Here is a 13,717-nt window from a genome sequence, read left to right on the forward strand (position 1 = left end):
GACGTGTCGCGCGTCGCATTTTGTTAATTCCAACAGATTTGACGTTGACGCTGTTTTTGATCGCCGGCCTCGCACCCTCTTCTAATTTTCAGCATATCTTTACAACTCGTCGTACTAGCGCCGATGCCGCGACATTACAACCGTATCGCCTGTATCAGCTCACCATCACGACTGAGAGGCCCATCACCTGCCTGCCTGTCACCATGCCGCCACCACTCATAACCCCATCGACGAGTCCCTTGCGCAGCCTTTCGGAGCAGGGCTCCGAGCGAGGACTGGGAGACCATGCGAATGACTGGGAATGGGGCGGTTTCGACCAAGAATCAGAGCAGGACCTCAAGCTCGGGAAAGTCGAGCAGGACGCTTTGGGGCTTCAGAACCTCGAGTATGAGGACCAGAGCCAAGCGGAGTGGCACGTGCCTCTCCGATCACCATTGCCCAAGGGCAAGACCATATCTGTGGATATCCCCGAGAGCACCCTTGCAACCCCAAGATCGCTGTACAAGAGGTACAACGCCGTCACCGATGCCTGGGAACTCCCCCCGTCAGTCCCGGAGGACAAGGCTCTGGCCGCCCTCCAACAAGGCGACCACAGTGCTCGTCGTGCCCAGGTCAAAGTCGGCAACAAGGACGAAAACGACGACGACGACGACGACGACGAAGATGAGTATTATCTGGATGACTTTGCGATATATGCCGACAACGCTCAGCACTCCGGCGATCTCATATCGCTGCATGAGCTATTCCGCATGGGAAAATCCACCCTGTTCTTCGACGGCACTCTTTCCAAAGGCCAGAACCGGCACGAAAAGTGGCAACTTGAGCACGTGGCCTTCGATGAGCTCTCTATCGGAAATTATGGCCTAGAGAACCACACGATCGGAGATAAGGTCTGGATCCGGTCGACATTGAACCGCGAAAAAGGCGGCGTCTGGTACAAGCTGGGCGCGCCTGGCATCGAGTACATCCGCTTTTTCGAACCGTTCCGCTGGCTAGCCGACCTGGCCAAGCATTTGGTTGACTTTATCGAATCTCGTAATAACGAGGCTGGTATACACGACTTCCGCGAAGATTTCGCGCGCTGGCTTGTGCTCCGCCATGGAAACGATGCCAGCTTCCAACAATGGTTCCAGCAGCACCCTAGTTACGACTATCGCTCAAAGGTCTCGGAATACGCCGAATTCCTTTGGGACCAAGTCTACGGGACTGTAACGGACAGCCGCCAAATCAAGCTCTTCAACGAGGTCCTGCATTTCACGCAATATCCAGAGCATTCGCCGTTGGCCAACTACACCGTCGTCACCCCATACATCCATTCCCTCTTTGACCACCTGGACTGCCAGTCCTTCCTGAAAGCGACTTCGCCGAAAAACGCACGTGCAACCACTATCCCTCGCGTAACCCACAAGCAGGCACGAAACGATGGACCTTTGACAGAGGCATTACTGGCATCTATCAAACCCGGGGATGTAATCTCGACACCCCCAGATGATTCGACAAGCGGGACGAAGTGGGCGCACAACCACAACCATGCCAGGTGGTACGCCCGGGTACAGGGTTTGTCACGCACCAAAAATGGAGAGCGAATGTTTCACATTGCATGGCTCTATCACCCCAAAGATACCCCATGTGGCAGCCAGCGCTACCCGTGGGACAACGAGCTCTTCTATTCGAGCCACTGTAGCTGCCATAGCTCTACGACGGAAGACCGCCCCATCCCTGCTGGAGAGGTATTGGGTATACATTCGGTCGAGTGGTTCGGCAATGAGAACACAAAGGCGGAGTTCTTTATCAGGCAAATGTATTTGACAGATGAACGTCGCTGGGTCGTTCTGCGGGAATCAGATTTTACGTGCAGCCAGGACAGAGGGAGGCGGTACGAGGTTGGCGATACGGTACTCGCACGAACTTTCCCTAATGGGAAGACTCTCGAACCGTACGAAATAGTCGACTTGTCCGGGGGCAACGCCAATTTCAGGAAGCTAGAACGGAGGGATAGGATCGACGGATCCGACACCGCACCGAACGAGCTTATATACACAGACGACACCATCTCGATGCCGATCTCATGGATCCAAGGGCCTTGCACCGTCCGCATAATTCCCAGCGACGCCGCACCAAGCACTCCATACGACAGGCGGGGAACTGGGAACATTTTCTACATTACTCATCGACGACAGGACGACTCAACCCTAACACCCTTCGACGATGCCAGCATTCCCTCTACCTTCAGGCAGGGGTTCAACCCTCTGGAAATGGGGAAATCCTTCACACCGCTGCGAGGCCTCGATCTTTTCGCTGGCTGTGGCAACCTCGGTCGCGGTATCGAAGAGGGCGGGGCTGTCAGGGTGAAGTGGGTGAACGACATTTGGAACGTGGCTATACATACTTATATGGCCAACGCGGACCCGGACGCTGTTCCATTCCTCGGCTCGGTCGACACTATGCTGGAGAAGGCGCTCAAAGGGGAGTGTGGTCCGTCGGTACCGGCCAAGGGAGAGGTCGAGTTTATCTCTGGAGGTTCGCCATGCCAGGGGTTCTCTTTACTCACCGCCAACAAGTCGTCGGAAGCGCAAAAGAAGAACCGGTCTCTGGTGGCGTCTTTTGCGTCTTTCGTCGACTTTTATCGACCAAAGTACGGCATCCTCGAAAACGTCAGCAGTATGGTCGGAAAATCGGATAACCCCGGGAGCGACTATTTTTCCCAGCTGCTGTGCGCAATCGTTGGCATGGGATATCAAATACAGATTATCCTGGGTGATGCTTGGACGTACGGCGCCCCTCAAAGTCGATCGCGCGTCTTTCTAATATTCGCGTTGCCTGGATGCACTCTACCGGAACGGCCCATGATGTCGCATTCTCATCCAGGGGGGACGAAACGGTTCAGCCTCGGGAAATTAAGCAACAACGAACAATTTTCTCAGCGCGAGTTTGAACCGACGGCATTTAGTTACGTATCCTCTGGCGAGGCCATGAAAGGCCTGCCAAATATCCAGGATGGGAGAGTGCGGATCTGCCCGGGCTTCTCGGACCACAACTCCTCTGCAACCTCGCCCATCGAACAGCTCAGGACCTCGCTGATCCCGACAGCCCCGTACGGCATGGGCTTCGCCAAGGCCTACTACAAGACCGGGCAGATTACCGAAGCGGAACGCCTTTGCTTTCCCGAAAACCCAAGCCATCGCGTCCAGCCCAAATCGCGAGGCTGGACGCGGCAGGATCCCACCAAGCTCTTCGCGACAGTGACCACCACGCCCCAGCCGACGGATGCGCGGACCGCCCACATCACGCACCCGTTTGAGCACCGCACGCTCTCGATCCTGGAAATCCGACGCGCGCAGGGCGTCCCCGACGACGAGGTCCTCGTTGGGAGCTTTGCGAACCGCTGGAAGCTCATCGGTAACAGCGTCGCCCGCCAGGCGTCCCTCGCCTTGGGGCTGGAGCTGCGCAGGGCCATGTGCGGCGGCTCGCTGTACGAGACGAGGGACGTGCCCGGTGGCGTCGGCGTCGAGGTTGAGGTCCCCGAGGAGACCGTCATGCCCGAGGTCGAGGAGATCAAAGTGACGACGACGACGACGACCGAGATCGAGGTGTCGTACAGGCCTGCTGCTGCTTCGGCTCAGCCTCAGCCTCAGTGCCCGACGAGTGCCCATGGCGATGGCGACGAACGTCCTGCCGCCGCGAGGGTTCAGGTGTCGGCCAGCAAAGCAGTCTTCACGTCAACATCCACGCTGACGTCGCGCCTTGCCAGCGTCATGGCTACCGGTGTTAAGCGGCGGGCGTCGTGCGGAAACGAGGTGTCCATGGTGAAGCGGCATCGAAAAGGCAGCCTTGAAGACACGATCGTGTGTCGCTGAGCTGTTGTAATTTTTCTTTTCCTGTATTCTCTTTCTGCGTTTTATGAACCCCCTCCAGTCTTTTTCTTTTGTCTCTTTTGTCTCTTTTGTCTCTAAATTTCAATTTTGTAGCGCGCACCATTACCAAATGTGTTTTTGCCTGCCGGAAGGAGGGCAACAGAGATGGCCATTCTCTTTTTATACACATTGGGTCTCTACCGCATCTTTTCTCTAGGATATCTAATTATTGTTCGGCACTTACAAATACCCACTACTCAGTACCCCAGTGTCCCTCTCCATTTTGTTCACCAGGAGCTTGCATACTTGGGCTTCGGTTGGTCTTTGGAACAAAGGCGCATGGCATCCGCACAGAGATATTCATGTGTAGACCAGGATAGATTAGATGGAGACGCCCTTCCAGCGTCGGCTCAATAAGCGGGAGGATAAACCGCGAACACGTCATAATCGACGCCCATGCGGGTGTGTGTCGCGTTGACAATCTCCCCGGAGGGTCAGGCCACGAATTCTGGCCAGCAGACGCGGCAGCGTGCATCATGGCCGCTGCTGTGGGCACGGAATGGCTAGCCGGCGGCTAGGTTTTTGCAGACTTTTTTTTTTAAATGACAAAGGGACGGAAACGCACAGGTGGTCGCTTCGATGGTCTTTGTCACCCAACCAGCCCTGTGGCCCGATGTCACGACCGAAAGCTAGTCGGCGGCAACATTGAATTCAGGTCCTATCGCTTAGTGTGTAGTAGTGGCACTTGGCAGACGAGGAGCACGCCGCAAAAAGCAGGTGGGTTTGGCATGTATCAGGGGGCACCCGTCATCATGGCAGATGTGGCATAGTATAAGTGGAAGTTGGAATTAGCCGTTCCGGCACGGGGACTATCGTGCATGCAGACGTCCATCAGTGTCATCTGCATCTCGGAGTCGACAAGGCGAGTTGCCCGGATCTAATGCTGCAGCAGAGAGGCACCACTTGGAGTTACTTTGGGCAAATATCTGGCTGGGCTGGGCTGGGCCACGCTGTGCTTGCAGGCGCCAGCTCAACTCAACCCCGCCCCGCCCGCCGCAGGTACCCTTAGCGCTCGGCCAGCGATTGGCCCAGGGCGCCCCGGAGCGGGTGCCCACTTTTTAGGGGCTGCCAATTATAGCGCCGCGGCGCCAGAGCCGACGACGACTGTCAAACCCGCAGGGGTGGCAAGGAAAATTGAAGACTAGCAACCGGACGAAAGAGAAGAGGCTCAACCGTCACTCGTTCCACCACTCCATGTCCGCAACCGGGGCGGGCGGCACGGCGTGTACACCCAAGTCGTCGGACTGGGGCTACTACTACTCTACTACTACCCCCCACCCCATCCTGGCCGGATCTCTGCCGGTGCATTGGGTCTCGTTGATCGGCCGCCAGCCCCAGCTTGCATCCCGGTCGGTCTCATGTTTAGTCGTGCTGCTGCTGGTGCTGCTGGCCGGCGCCATGGCTCATCAAGCAGTGCGCAACGAGCGGGGACTGCTCTCTGAGGGCCGAGGTCCTGCGTCTCTTCGTCGTCGGTCAATGGTGGCATTGGTTGTGGAGGGGACCGGGTGTGTGTGTATGGTAAACGGCGTTTTCTTTCTGTCTCCGGCCTAGGTTCGAGACCGCCCTCGTGGTTGAAGTCATACAAAGACGGCGTCTAGTGCCTGCCGGTTTCCCTTGTGCTGTTTCCTTTTCCCACCCTCCATCTTCCTCCTCGTGCTTTGTGGCCAAGGTTCTACTCACAATCGTCTTCTTTTTTCTTCCTTTGTCTCCCGTCTTTGCCTTTGTCGGCTTCACGTGCTGAGCAGCCAACGCCTGGGGCGTACTTCTTTATTCGGTCCTAATAGCCCCGTCGCGTCTTTGTCCTGCTTCCCTAGCGGCTTCAAGTCTTATCTATCGGACCCCTTCCTGTTCTTTCTATCTCGTCCTCGAAACAGCATTTTCCGCATATACACTTCAGCCCGAGATCCGGAATCTCCAATATCTTCAACACCAAAACAATTCCCAGAGGGAAAAGAAAGAAAAAAAACATCCCAGAGTGACTCGCAACCTGCGACGATTATAATGCATCTTATCACAATACTTTTGCCGCTATTGCTGGCTGCACCTTCGGAGGCAGGGCCTCTGAGGAGGAGAGCACTGGTGCCGAGGCAGTTTGTCAACGGCACAACTACCGGCACTGGCATCCAGCCGGCTACCACCACCTCCAGCAGCACGGGGACATCTACCCCTCTGACCAGCCTACCCGTCACGACAAGCGCCCGGCCGACGACGTCGAGCACGCCAGCTAAGACCACGTCCGCCGCCAGCTCCATGTCGAGCTCCATGAAGCTGGGCCCCCTTGTTCCTCCTGCAGGAACTCAGACCACGACGACACAGTCAACAAGCTCGAGCTCGACGACCAGCGCCTCTACGACCACCGCATCTACGACTAGCGTAGCAACGACTCCTTCGCTTTTGTCTTCATCTTTGACGCGTGCATCGACAACCTCTTCACTCCCGTCTTTGTCGACGAGTGTATCGACATCTGGGTCAGGATCGGTGAGCACGGTGCCGACAACCGCTCCGACTTCAAGGGGATTGTCGCCTAGCACTGGTTTCTCCACTTCCACGCGGGCCACGGCCTCGACGACCAGCGCTAGGGGAGTGCCGACGACGCTCGTTACAAGCAGCAGCAGCAGCAGCCAGAAGCCGGGGACGACTCCAGTGCCGGATGATGACGATTTTGACGGCACTGTCACCATCACAGTCACCAGGTCTAAGCCCACAACCACGCCCGTGCCGACTGCGACGACGACGCCCCTCGCACCCGGAATCCCTGCCAGCTCCAGCAGTAGAGGAACAACGTCGACACTGTCGTCTGCTTCAGTCGCATCTTCATCGCTGTTCACGTCCTCGACTTCCACTGGCCGGAGGGGCAACACGGAGACTCCAACGGGCACTCCCGTTTCCGAGGTGCCTACGGCCATCTACTCGAGGCCAGCCCCTACCGTCACGGTCTCCCCCGACGTCTACAGCGCCAACAAGGCGGACGCGCGCGTGCTCAACGAGCTCTACTCGTCGCTAAACCTCCAGTCCGCCTGCTCCGACGCCCAGATCGCATGCATCAGCGGCAACGTGATGACGTGCGCGGGCGGCGGCTTCGACGTGATCACGGACTGCGTTGCCGAGGCGACGGCCGGGCTGCAGCGGAGCTGCTTCGCCATGCCGATGAACTCGACGCGCGGCGTCCAGGTCGGCTGCTTCAACGTCGACTTTGCCCGCTCCGTGCTGGGAGCCGACCTCCCGCCGCTCCCCTCCAGGTCCCTGACTTCGACGACCAGCACGAAGCCTGCCGTGGCCACCTCGACGAGCGCCTCGACGAGCATTCCGACGAGCACTTCGCTGAGGTTCTCGACGCTCACCCCAATCAAGCCCTCGAGCAGCGTGGGTGGCGGCGCCACCATCACACCCTCCCCGTTCATCCCGAGCTCGACTGGGGGGCCGGGAGTTATCACTACGCCGCCAGCCCCCACGTCATCGACCACGTCCCCGACCACGTCCGGCAACCCGCTGACTAAGATTTTCCCCGTGCCTTGAGGAAGTCTGGCTGGTTGGGTCTTTTGGACGTGGTACTGCTTACTCTTTCTTTTGTATTCACTTATACCCCAGTAGCACCATGCCGGATTTGGTGTTTTGACTTTCCGCGTTACCGTTTACTTCCTGGCAGATGACCAAAGCCATAGATTTCGTTTGTATGGATCGTTAGCTATGGCGTTGTCTGAGCATTTCCATTTTCATTTTTCATTGCGTGTTGAATTAGCTCCTAATAATAAGTTCGGCATTTTGGTACCTTGTCTCTCCACCTGCGTGCACCAATCGGAGCGCTTCTCTCTGAGCGTGCACACGCGGCACCTGTGCGGGCTGGGCGCTTCTAAAACGCCCCGCCTCAAGCCGCAGCCTGCGCGGGGGAAGCTTCAACCCTCTCCAGGCGGCCAGCCGAACTGAAGATCCCCGATCCGTCATGCGCCATCCGTCGGCTGGTCTCAGCTGCCTTGCATTTGCCTCCCACCTAGCGAGCCTCCAGCCTGGTCCTGCACCGAGCCCGCCTTTCAGCAGACCGACCGACTTTTTGACCGCATCAGCATCGCTTGCCAGGGCTTCGCGTCTCCACGACAACTAACTGACAGCCGAAATCCATCATTCCATTATCCCACCCGACCAAACTCGACTCGACTCGGCTCGAACCCGCCTGGCCCCTCCTTCCGACTGACTGACAGCTCCATCGCTGGTGTGGTGTTACGCAGCCTGCCGCCATCACCCTCAACTACGCTACTTCACTACCACCTACTTACCTATTTCCGACCAACACCACCTCCGACAAGACATCCCAACGACAAAAAAAATAGACACAGCTGCCCGTTTGCATGTCGTCCTCCGACCGGCCGGCCCCGTCGCCTAGCCAGCCTGGTCGCCCGGAACATGGACCCCAAGCCACTACCGCCCCTGAGGTGATCCCGTCCCATCTCGGCCCTTCCGATCCTGTCCCCGAATCGTCTGCAGCCAGCGTCCCAATAGAACCCCAGCCGGTCCCTGTCGAGATGGCCCCGCGTTCCGGGACCACGGCGCCGCCGGCAGGGGAGGACCTCGGTCTCGGCGAGCCTCCGTCCCTGTCGGCCACCGAGGTCGTCCAAGACACCACTGTGATGGAGAAGGACCCCCCGAGAGATGCAGCCGATGAGCCATCCGAGGGCATGGCCTCCTCCATAGCGACCCTCAAGCCCACCACCGCCGCCAGCACCACCACTGCAACCCACCACCTTACCGTCGACACCAAGACCTATATAGACCCGACTCCCGCTACTCCCGATGCCTCGCAGCCCCCCTCACGAACGCCCTCCAACGCCGCTGGCAGCCGATCACGCAAGCTCTCGGCCTCGACCTCGACCTCGCCGGCCTGGTCCGACGCTGGCTATGACGAGAAGCGGTACATGAGCGAGGACGAGCATGAGGTCAGCGCCGGCGGCGGCGCCTCGTCGCGGGCCGAGATCCAGAGCATCATGGAGCAGTTTGCCGAGGGCGGCGGTGGCCCGGGTGAGGACGAGGTGATGAGCCCGCGTCTCGAGATCGCGGGGCCCATGCTCGGCGCCCCGCCGCAGCAGCATCCGCCTCGCAAGTCTAGCCTGGAGCCGCTGGCGCCAACCATTGCTCAGAAATTTCAGGACATTAGGATCCCGAGGTCTTCATCCCCGGAAAGCATCAGATCCAAGGCCAAGGACTCGGAGGAGCCAAGACCTCCGGTGCCTCCCAAGGATGGCGGCGGGGACAAGGACGAGGCGAGCACCGCCGCCCCCACACCCACATCGTCGAAACTCAGCTTGTCCCTGTCACTGAAGCAGTCCCAGGACGAGCTTGCAGAAGGCGTCATGTCACCCACAATGCCACTCCACCGCCCTCCGCCACCAGAGCCCGAGCCGGAGCCGTCGCTGCCGTTTGACTTTCATCGATTCCTAGAGCAGCTACGAAACAAAAAGGCAGACCCCGTGGCAAGGTACCTCAAGTCGTTTCTGTCAGAGTTTGGTAAGCGCCAGTGGATGGTGCACGAGCAGGTCAAGATTATAGGCGACTTCCTGGCCTTCATCGCCAACAAGATGGCGCAGTGCGACGTCTGGCGCGAGGTCTCGGACGCCGAGTTCGACAACGCCCGCGAAGGCATGGAAAAGCTCGTCATGAACCGCCTGTATGCCCAGACATTCTCGCCTACCATCCCACCCCCGCAGCCTATCCCGGGATCCAAGCCGAACCGCAAGCGTGGGGGCGAAAGGCCCATGGGCCCCGGCCGCAGGGGTCAGCACCAGGAGGACGTGGAGCGCGACGAGATACTGGCGCAGAAGATAAAAATCTACGGCTGGGTCCGGGACGAGCACCTCGACATACCCACCATCCCCGATAGCGGCCGCCGCTTCCTCAAGCTCGCGCAGCAGGAGCTGCTCAAGATCACGACCTACCGCGCTCCTCGGGACAAGATAATATGCGTCCTGAACTGCTGTAAAGTCATATTCGGTATGGCACTCGCTGGTTTATAAGGGGCCCGCCCACATTCTTTACTAACACTTTTCCGCAGGACTCCTGAAACATTCTAAATCGGACTCTTCGGCAGATTCGTTTATGCCCCACCTGATATACGTCGTTCTGCAGGCAAACCCTGAACACTTGGTCTCGAATGTGCAGTATATACTGCGATTTAGGAACCAAGATAAGCTTGGGGGCGAGGCCGGCTACTATTTGTCATCCCTGGTAAGTGGCCTCATCCTTTTCGTTCTGTTCAGAAATGGTCCAGGCATCATGGATGACTTACACGACAGTCGTACTTTAGATGGGCGCTGTGCAGTTCATTGAAAACATGGATCGGACTACTCTCACCATCACAGACGAGGAGTTTGAGCGCAGCGTTGAGGCGGCCGTGCTGGAGATCGCAGAGAAGCACCCTCCACAGCCTCCCCCTCTCCCGCCCTCGCAATCGGAGAAGCCGCATCTGTATCTACAGTCAGGCGACCCCGGGGCCTCGTCCTCGACACGGCCATCTATGGATGGCGACTCAGCATCGGCGCCGCGCAGGTCCACGTCGTCTCGCGACGGCGGGGACTCATCGGACGAGCCGGCAGCCATAACGGGTCTTCTAAGGACAATACAGCGGCCGCTCAGCACCATCGGCCGCATGTTCTCGGACGAGCCGCTCGCTGGCGCAGGCGGCAGCGGGGCGGGGCCGTCGAGGAGCCCGGTTCACACGCCGCAGCCGGGCTCGGGGCGCGTCTCGGGCGAAGGCCGGGATCCGCGAGATCCGCACCAGCACCACCGCCAGCTGTCTGCCCAGGAGGCGGCGGCGCGGCAGGCCAGCGCCGAGGCTGCCGAGGCGCAGAGGCTCCACAGGGCGGAGCACGCCAACGTCGTGGAGACGCTGGCGGGCATGTTTCCCGACTTGGACAAGGACATCATTAGTGATGTGGTGTACCAGAAGCAGGGGAGGTGAGTGTTGAGGCCTTGTCTTGCGCGCGTTTGTCTCTGCTTTGCTCCGTGGTGATACTTGACTAACTCGCACGGCACAGGGTCGGCTTGGCTGTTGATGCATGTCTTGCTCTGTCTTCCTGAGCTTGGAGCTGACACTTCACTCGGTTCCAAACACAAGGGGGCTAGAGAATAAGTACCATAGATTGGCTCTCTCCCAGAGTGCATACAAAACAAAAAAGCGGCATGTACGGGTAATCTTTAATGAGCAGGCTACGAGCAAAACAGAGGCAGCATGTCACTCAAAGACTCGGCCAGCTGGGACTGGCCATTTGCACACAAAGATGATTGGGGTCGCAAGCAAATCGTGATTCATTATTATTCTTCATGGTTCGCAGACACATTACCGACCACCATGCTCAGTTCTTCTTGGTCACGTTCATGGCGGCGACCCACGGCTTCCACCACTTCTCGATGAGCTCGGGGCTGCGCCAGGCCGAGTAGTCGTACGTGGTCAGGCCCCAGGTGTCGTCGACGCCCTGGCCGCCGGACCGGATGCGGTAGCTGCCGGCCAGGGCCCAGACCATCCAGTTGACCTTGTGCTTGGTGAGGAAGCCGCGCAGGCACGCCTGCAGCGTGTCGCGCGGCAGCGTCGCCGCGTTCTGCTCGTAGCCGAACTCGCTAAAGATGACGGGCGTCTGCCGGTGCGCGGGCTCGCAGTCGTAGCCGGGCAGGTCGCAGCCGGGCTTGGGCGCGTCCATGCCCAGGGCGTTGAAGCCGTTGCGGTACAGGCTCGCCTCGACGGCCTCGCAGGTGCCCGTGTCCTGGTCCTCGCTCATGTGGTACATGTGCAGCTCCCACACGAGCTTGTCGGCCCACGGGTGGGCGTCGAGGTCAAAGTACAGGGGTTCCCGGCGCGCGGCGTCCCGGACGGCGGTGCAGCGGTAGCACGGGGCCGAGAGCAGGTTGCGGCGCGCCGTGAGGGCCGACAGGTCCTGGTCGTACTGCATCCCGGACCAGGTGATGAGGAGGTCCGGGTTGGCGGCGTGGATGGCGTCGGCGCCGGCCGTCATGTTGCCGACGAGGGTCTGCCAGTTGTAGTAGAGGTCGGTGCGGTTCCACGACTCGCGCAGCTCGTTGCGGAGCGAGAGGCCGACGACGTTGGGGTGCGACTTTGCAAAGTTGGCGACGTAGGCGAGGCCGCGCTTCCAGTTTGACGTGTTGAAGTAGACGTCGTCGAACCACTTTTTGTTTCTTTTGTTAGTCAATGTTTCCCCTCCTCCTTCTCCTCCTCCTCCTCATCCCCGTTCGGGCATTATCCTTTGCTTACCGCGTTGCCGTCAATGTGGCTGCAGCACCACATGGCCTTGTGGATGTGCACGTCGGGGATGGCGTAGATGCCGCGCTCGGCCGCCAGGTCCAGGATGTCGCCCCAGATCTGGAAGCGCGTCGTCTCGCGCGTCCACTTGGGGTTGCGCTTCACGATCTCGTTTGTGATGCGCGACCCGTTGGCGTGGCCCAGCGCCGCCACGAGCGCCACCTCGAGCGGCACGTCCTGCCCGCCGCGGGCGTAGATCTCGTCCACCATCTGCGTCGCGTACCCGAACCGGATCATGTTCCAGCCCACGGTCGCCACCTCGTCGAGCAGCTCGGCCGCCGAGCGGAACTCGAGGCCCTCGGGGATCATGGTCTCGCCTGTTGTTGGGGGTGACTTTATTGTCAGTCATAAGTTTGTTGGGCAAGACAAGTGATGTTGGGGACATGACATACCGCTCATGGGCCAGTTGAGCCCCGCAAACTGCATCACCTCCCCGCGGCTGTTGACAATGTCGCGGCCCTTGGTGCTAAAGGGCCCGTACGGCCACGACGCCGACGACGAGGACGCCTGGCGCGGGCGAGGCCTGCCGGCGGCGGCGACGCCCCGGCCGCCTGGAAAACGTGGCGAGTCCATGACCTGGGCCGCCGCGCCGGCCGCGAGGGCGGCCAGCTGGGCCACGAGGGAGAACTTCATCTTTTTTTTTTTTCCTGTTTTGTTTCTGGACAAGAAAAGATTATGGACGAGGCGGGAGGTGGGCGGAACGAGTCTCTGCGCTGCTCTCGTTCCTACTCGTTAACTTACACGTCCGCACCTTGGGGGGGATGGCCTTTTTATATGGCTACTTCATGACATGCCAGTGGAAAGGGGCCAACCTTGCTACGATGCTACCTTGCCTAGGACGCAACTCTCCTCACCCAACGCTATTCCTCCCCCTCTCCCGCAGCCATGGGACGAACGGTTCCTTGTTTACTTTTTTTCTGTCTCCATCTCCGGTCGTGGTTACGTCGGTTCGTGCGGGGAAAAGGCGTGTGGGGAATCAAAAACTGCGGAGAAAAAGCATCAACAAAGTCCATGACAAGCTCACCGTCTCATGACCTGAGCTCCACCATGATGGATTTTTTTTCCCTACTTTTCTTCAATTTCCCTCCCCCGTGCTTCCCCGACGACCCTCGCCCCCGGGTCAGGGCACTGGGAAATGTTACTTCATCAATCTCCGAGGGGGGGTTGTGATAGGAGCGGGTGATGGCGGTGCGTGGGCCGACGTCGCATTCTCCTCCGCACCCCACACCAGACTCGCGTGGACGGGGCGGGGGAGAGGGGATGGGGTTGTTTTTGACAAGCGTAGGCCGAGGTGCCGCCGCCAGGGGAAAAATAATCAGATGGGACGATGAGGTTCCTGGAGGGTGGACAATGGAAATCGGGGTTGGAGATTGGGGTAAAATGGAGAATACGCACCAGATAAACAACATAAACGCATAGGTGAGCTGACGGAGAATAGAGATCACCACCAATTTCTATACCTCGGCAGATGATGGCAGTTGACCGAATGCCGTGACAGGGGTAA

General features: G+C 59.0%; 5 protein-coding genes across 5 annotated transcripts; 4 read left to right on the forward strand and 1 right to left on the reverse strand.

The window, feature by feature from the left end:
* Positions 1–18: 18 nt before the first annotated feature.
* On the forward strand, positions 19–4,080 carry GGTG_05376 (modification methylase DdeI; the record flags this gene model as incomplete). Its single annotated transcript, XM_009223178.1, has 2 exons — positions 19–3,845; positions 4,072–4,080. Exons 1-2 carry the CDS (start codon positions 204–206, stop codon positions 4,078–4,080), a joined length of 3,651 nt encoding a protein of 1,216 aa, XP_009221442.1. The 5' UTR covers positions 19–203.
* Positions 4,081–5,108: 1,028 nt separating this feature from the next.
* Positions 5,109–5,465, forward strand: GGTG_05377 (hypothetical protein; the record flags this gene model as incomplete). Its single annotated transcript, XM_009223179.1, has 1 exon — positions 5,109–5,465. One exon carries the CDS (start codon positions 5,109–5,111, stop codon positions 5,463–5,465), a length of 357 nt encoding a protein of 118 aa, XP_009221443.1.
* Positions 5,466–5,915: 450 nt separating this feature from the next.
* GGTG_05378 (hypothetical protein) lies at positions 5,916–7,411 on the forward strand (the record flags this gene model as incomplete). Its single annotated transcript, XM_009223180.1, has 2 exons — positions 5,916–7,118; positions 7,154–7,411. The coding sequence occupies 2 exons, from the start codon at positions 5,916–5,918 to the stop codon at positions 7,409–7,411; spliced, it is 1,461 nt and encodes a 486-aa protein (XP_009221444.1).
* A 416-nt stretch (positions 7,412–7,827) lies between these two features.
* GGTG_05379 (vacuolar protein sorting-associated protein 9) lies at positions 7,828–12,152 on the forward strand. The gene is made up of 4 exons (XM_009223181.1): positions 7,828–9,893; positions 9,955–10,127; positions 10,207–10,856; positions 10,937–12,152. Exons 1-4 carry the CDS (start codon positions 8,258–8,260, stop codon positions 10,977–10,979), a joined length of 2,502 nt encoding a protein of 833 aa, XP_009221445.1. The 5' UTR covers positions 7,828–8,257; the 3' UTR covers positions 10,980–12,152.
* GGTG_05380 (hypothetical protein) lies at positions 11,144–13,298 on the reverse strand. Its single transcript, XM_009223182.1, has 4 exons — positions 13,026–13,298; positions 12,606–12,926; positions 12,166–12,530; positions 11,144–12,079 (listed from the first exon to the last, which is right to left on the reverse strand). Exons 2-4 carry the CDS (start codon positions 12,844–12,846, stop codon positions 11,255–11,257), a joined length of 1,431 nt encoding a protein of 476 aa, XP_009221446.1. The 5' UTR covers positions 12,847–12,926; positions 13,026–13,298; the 3' UTR covers positions 11,144–11,254.
* Positions 13,299–13,717: the final 419 nt, after the last annotated feature.

Source organism: Gaeumannomyces tritici (assembly GCF_000145635.1).
Source record: "Gaeumannomyces tritici R3-111a-1 unplaced genomic scaffold supercont2.3, whole genome shotgun sequence".
Lineage (NCBI taxonomy): Eukaryota > Fungi > Ascomycota > Sordariomycetes > Magnaporthales > Magnaporthaceae > Gaeumannomyces > Gaeumannomyces tritici.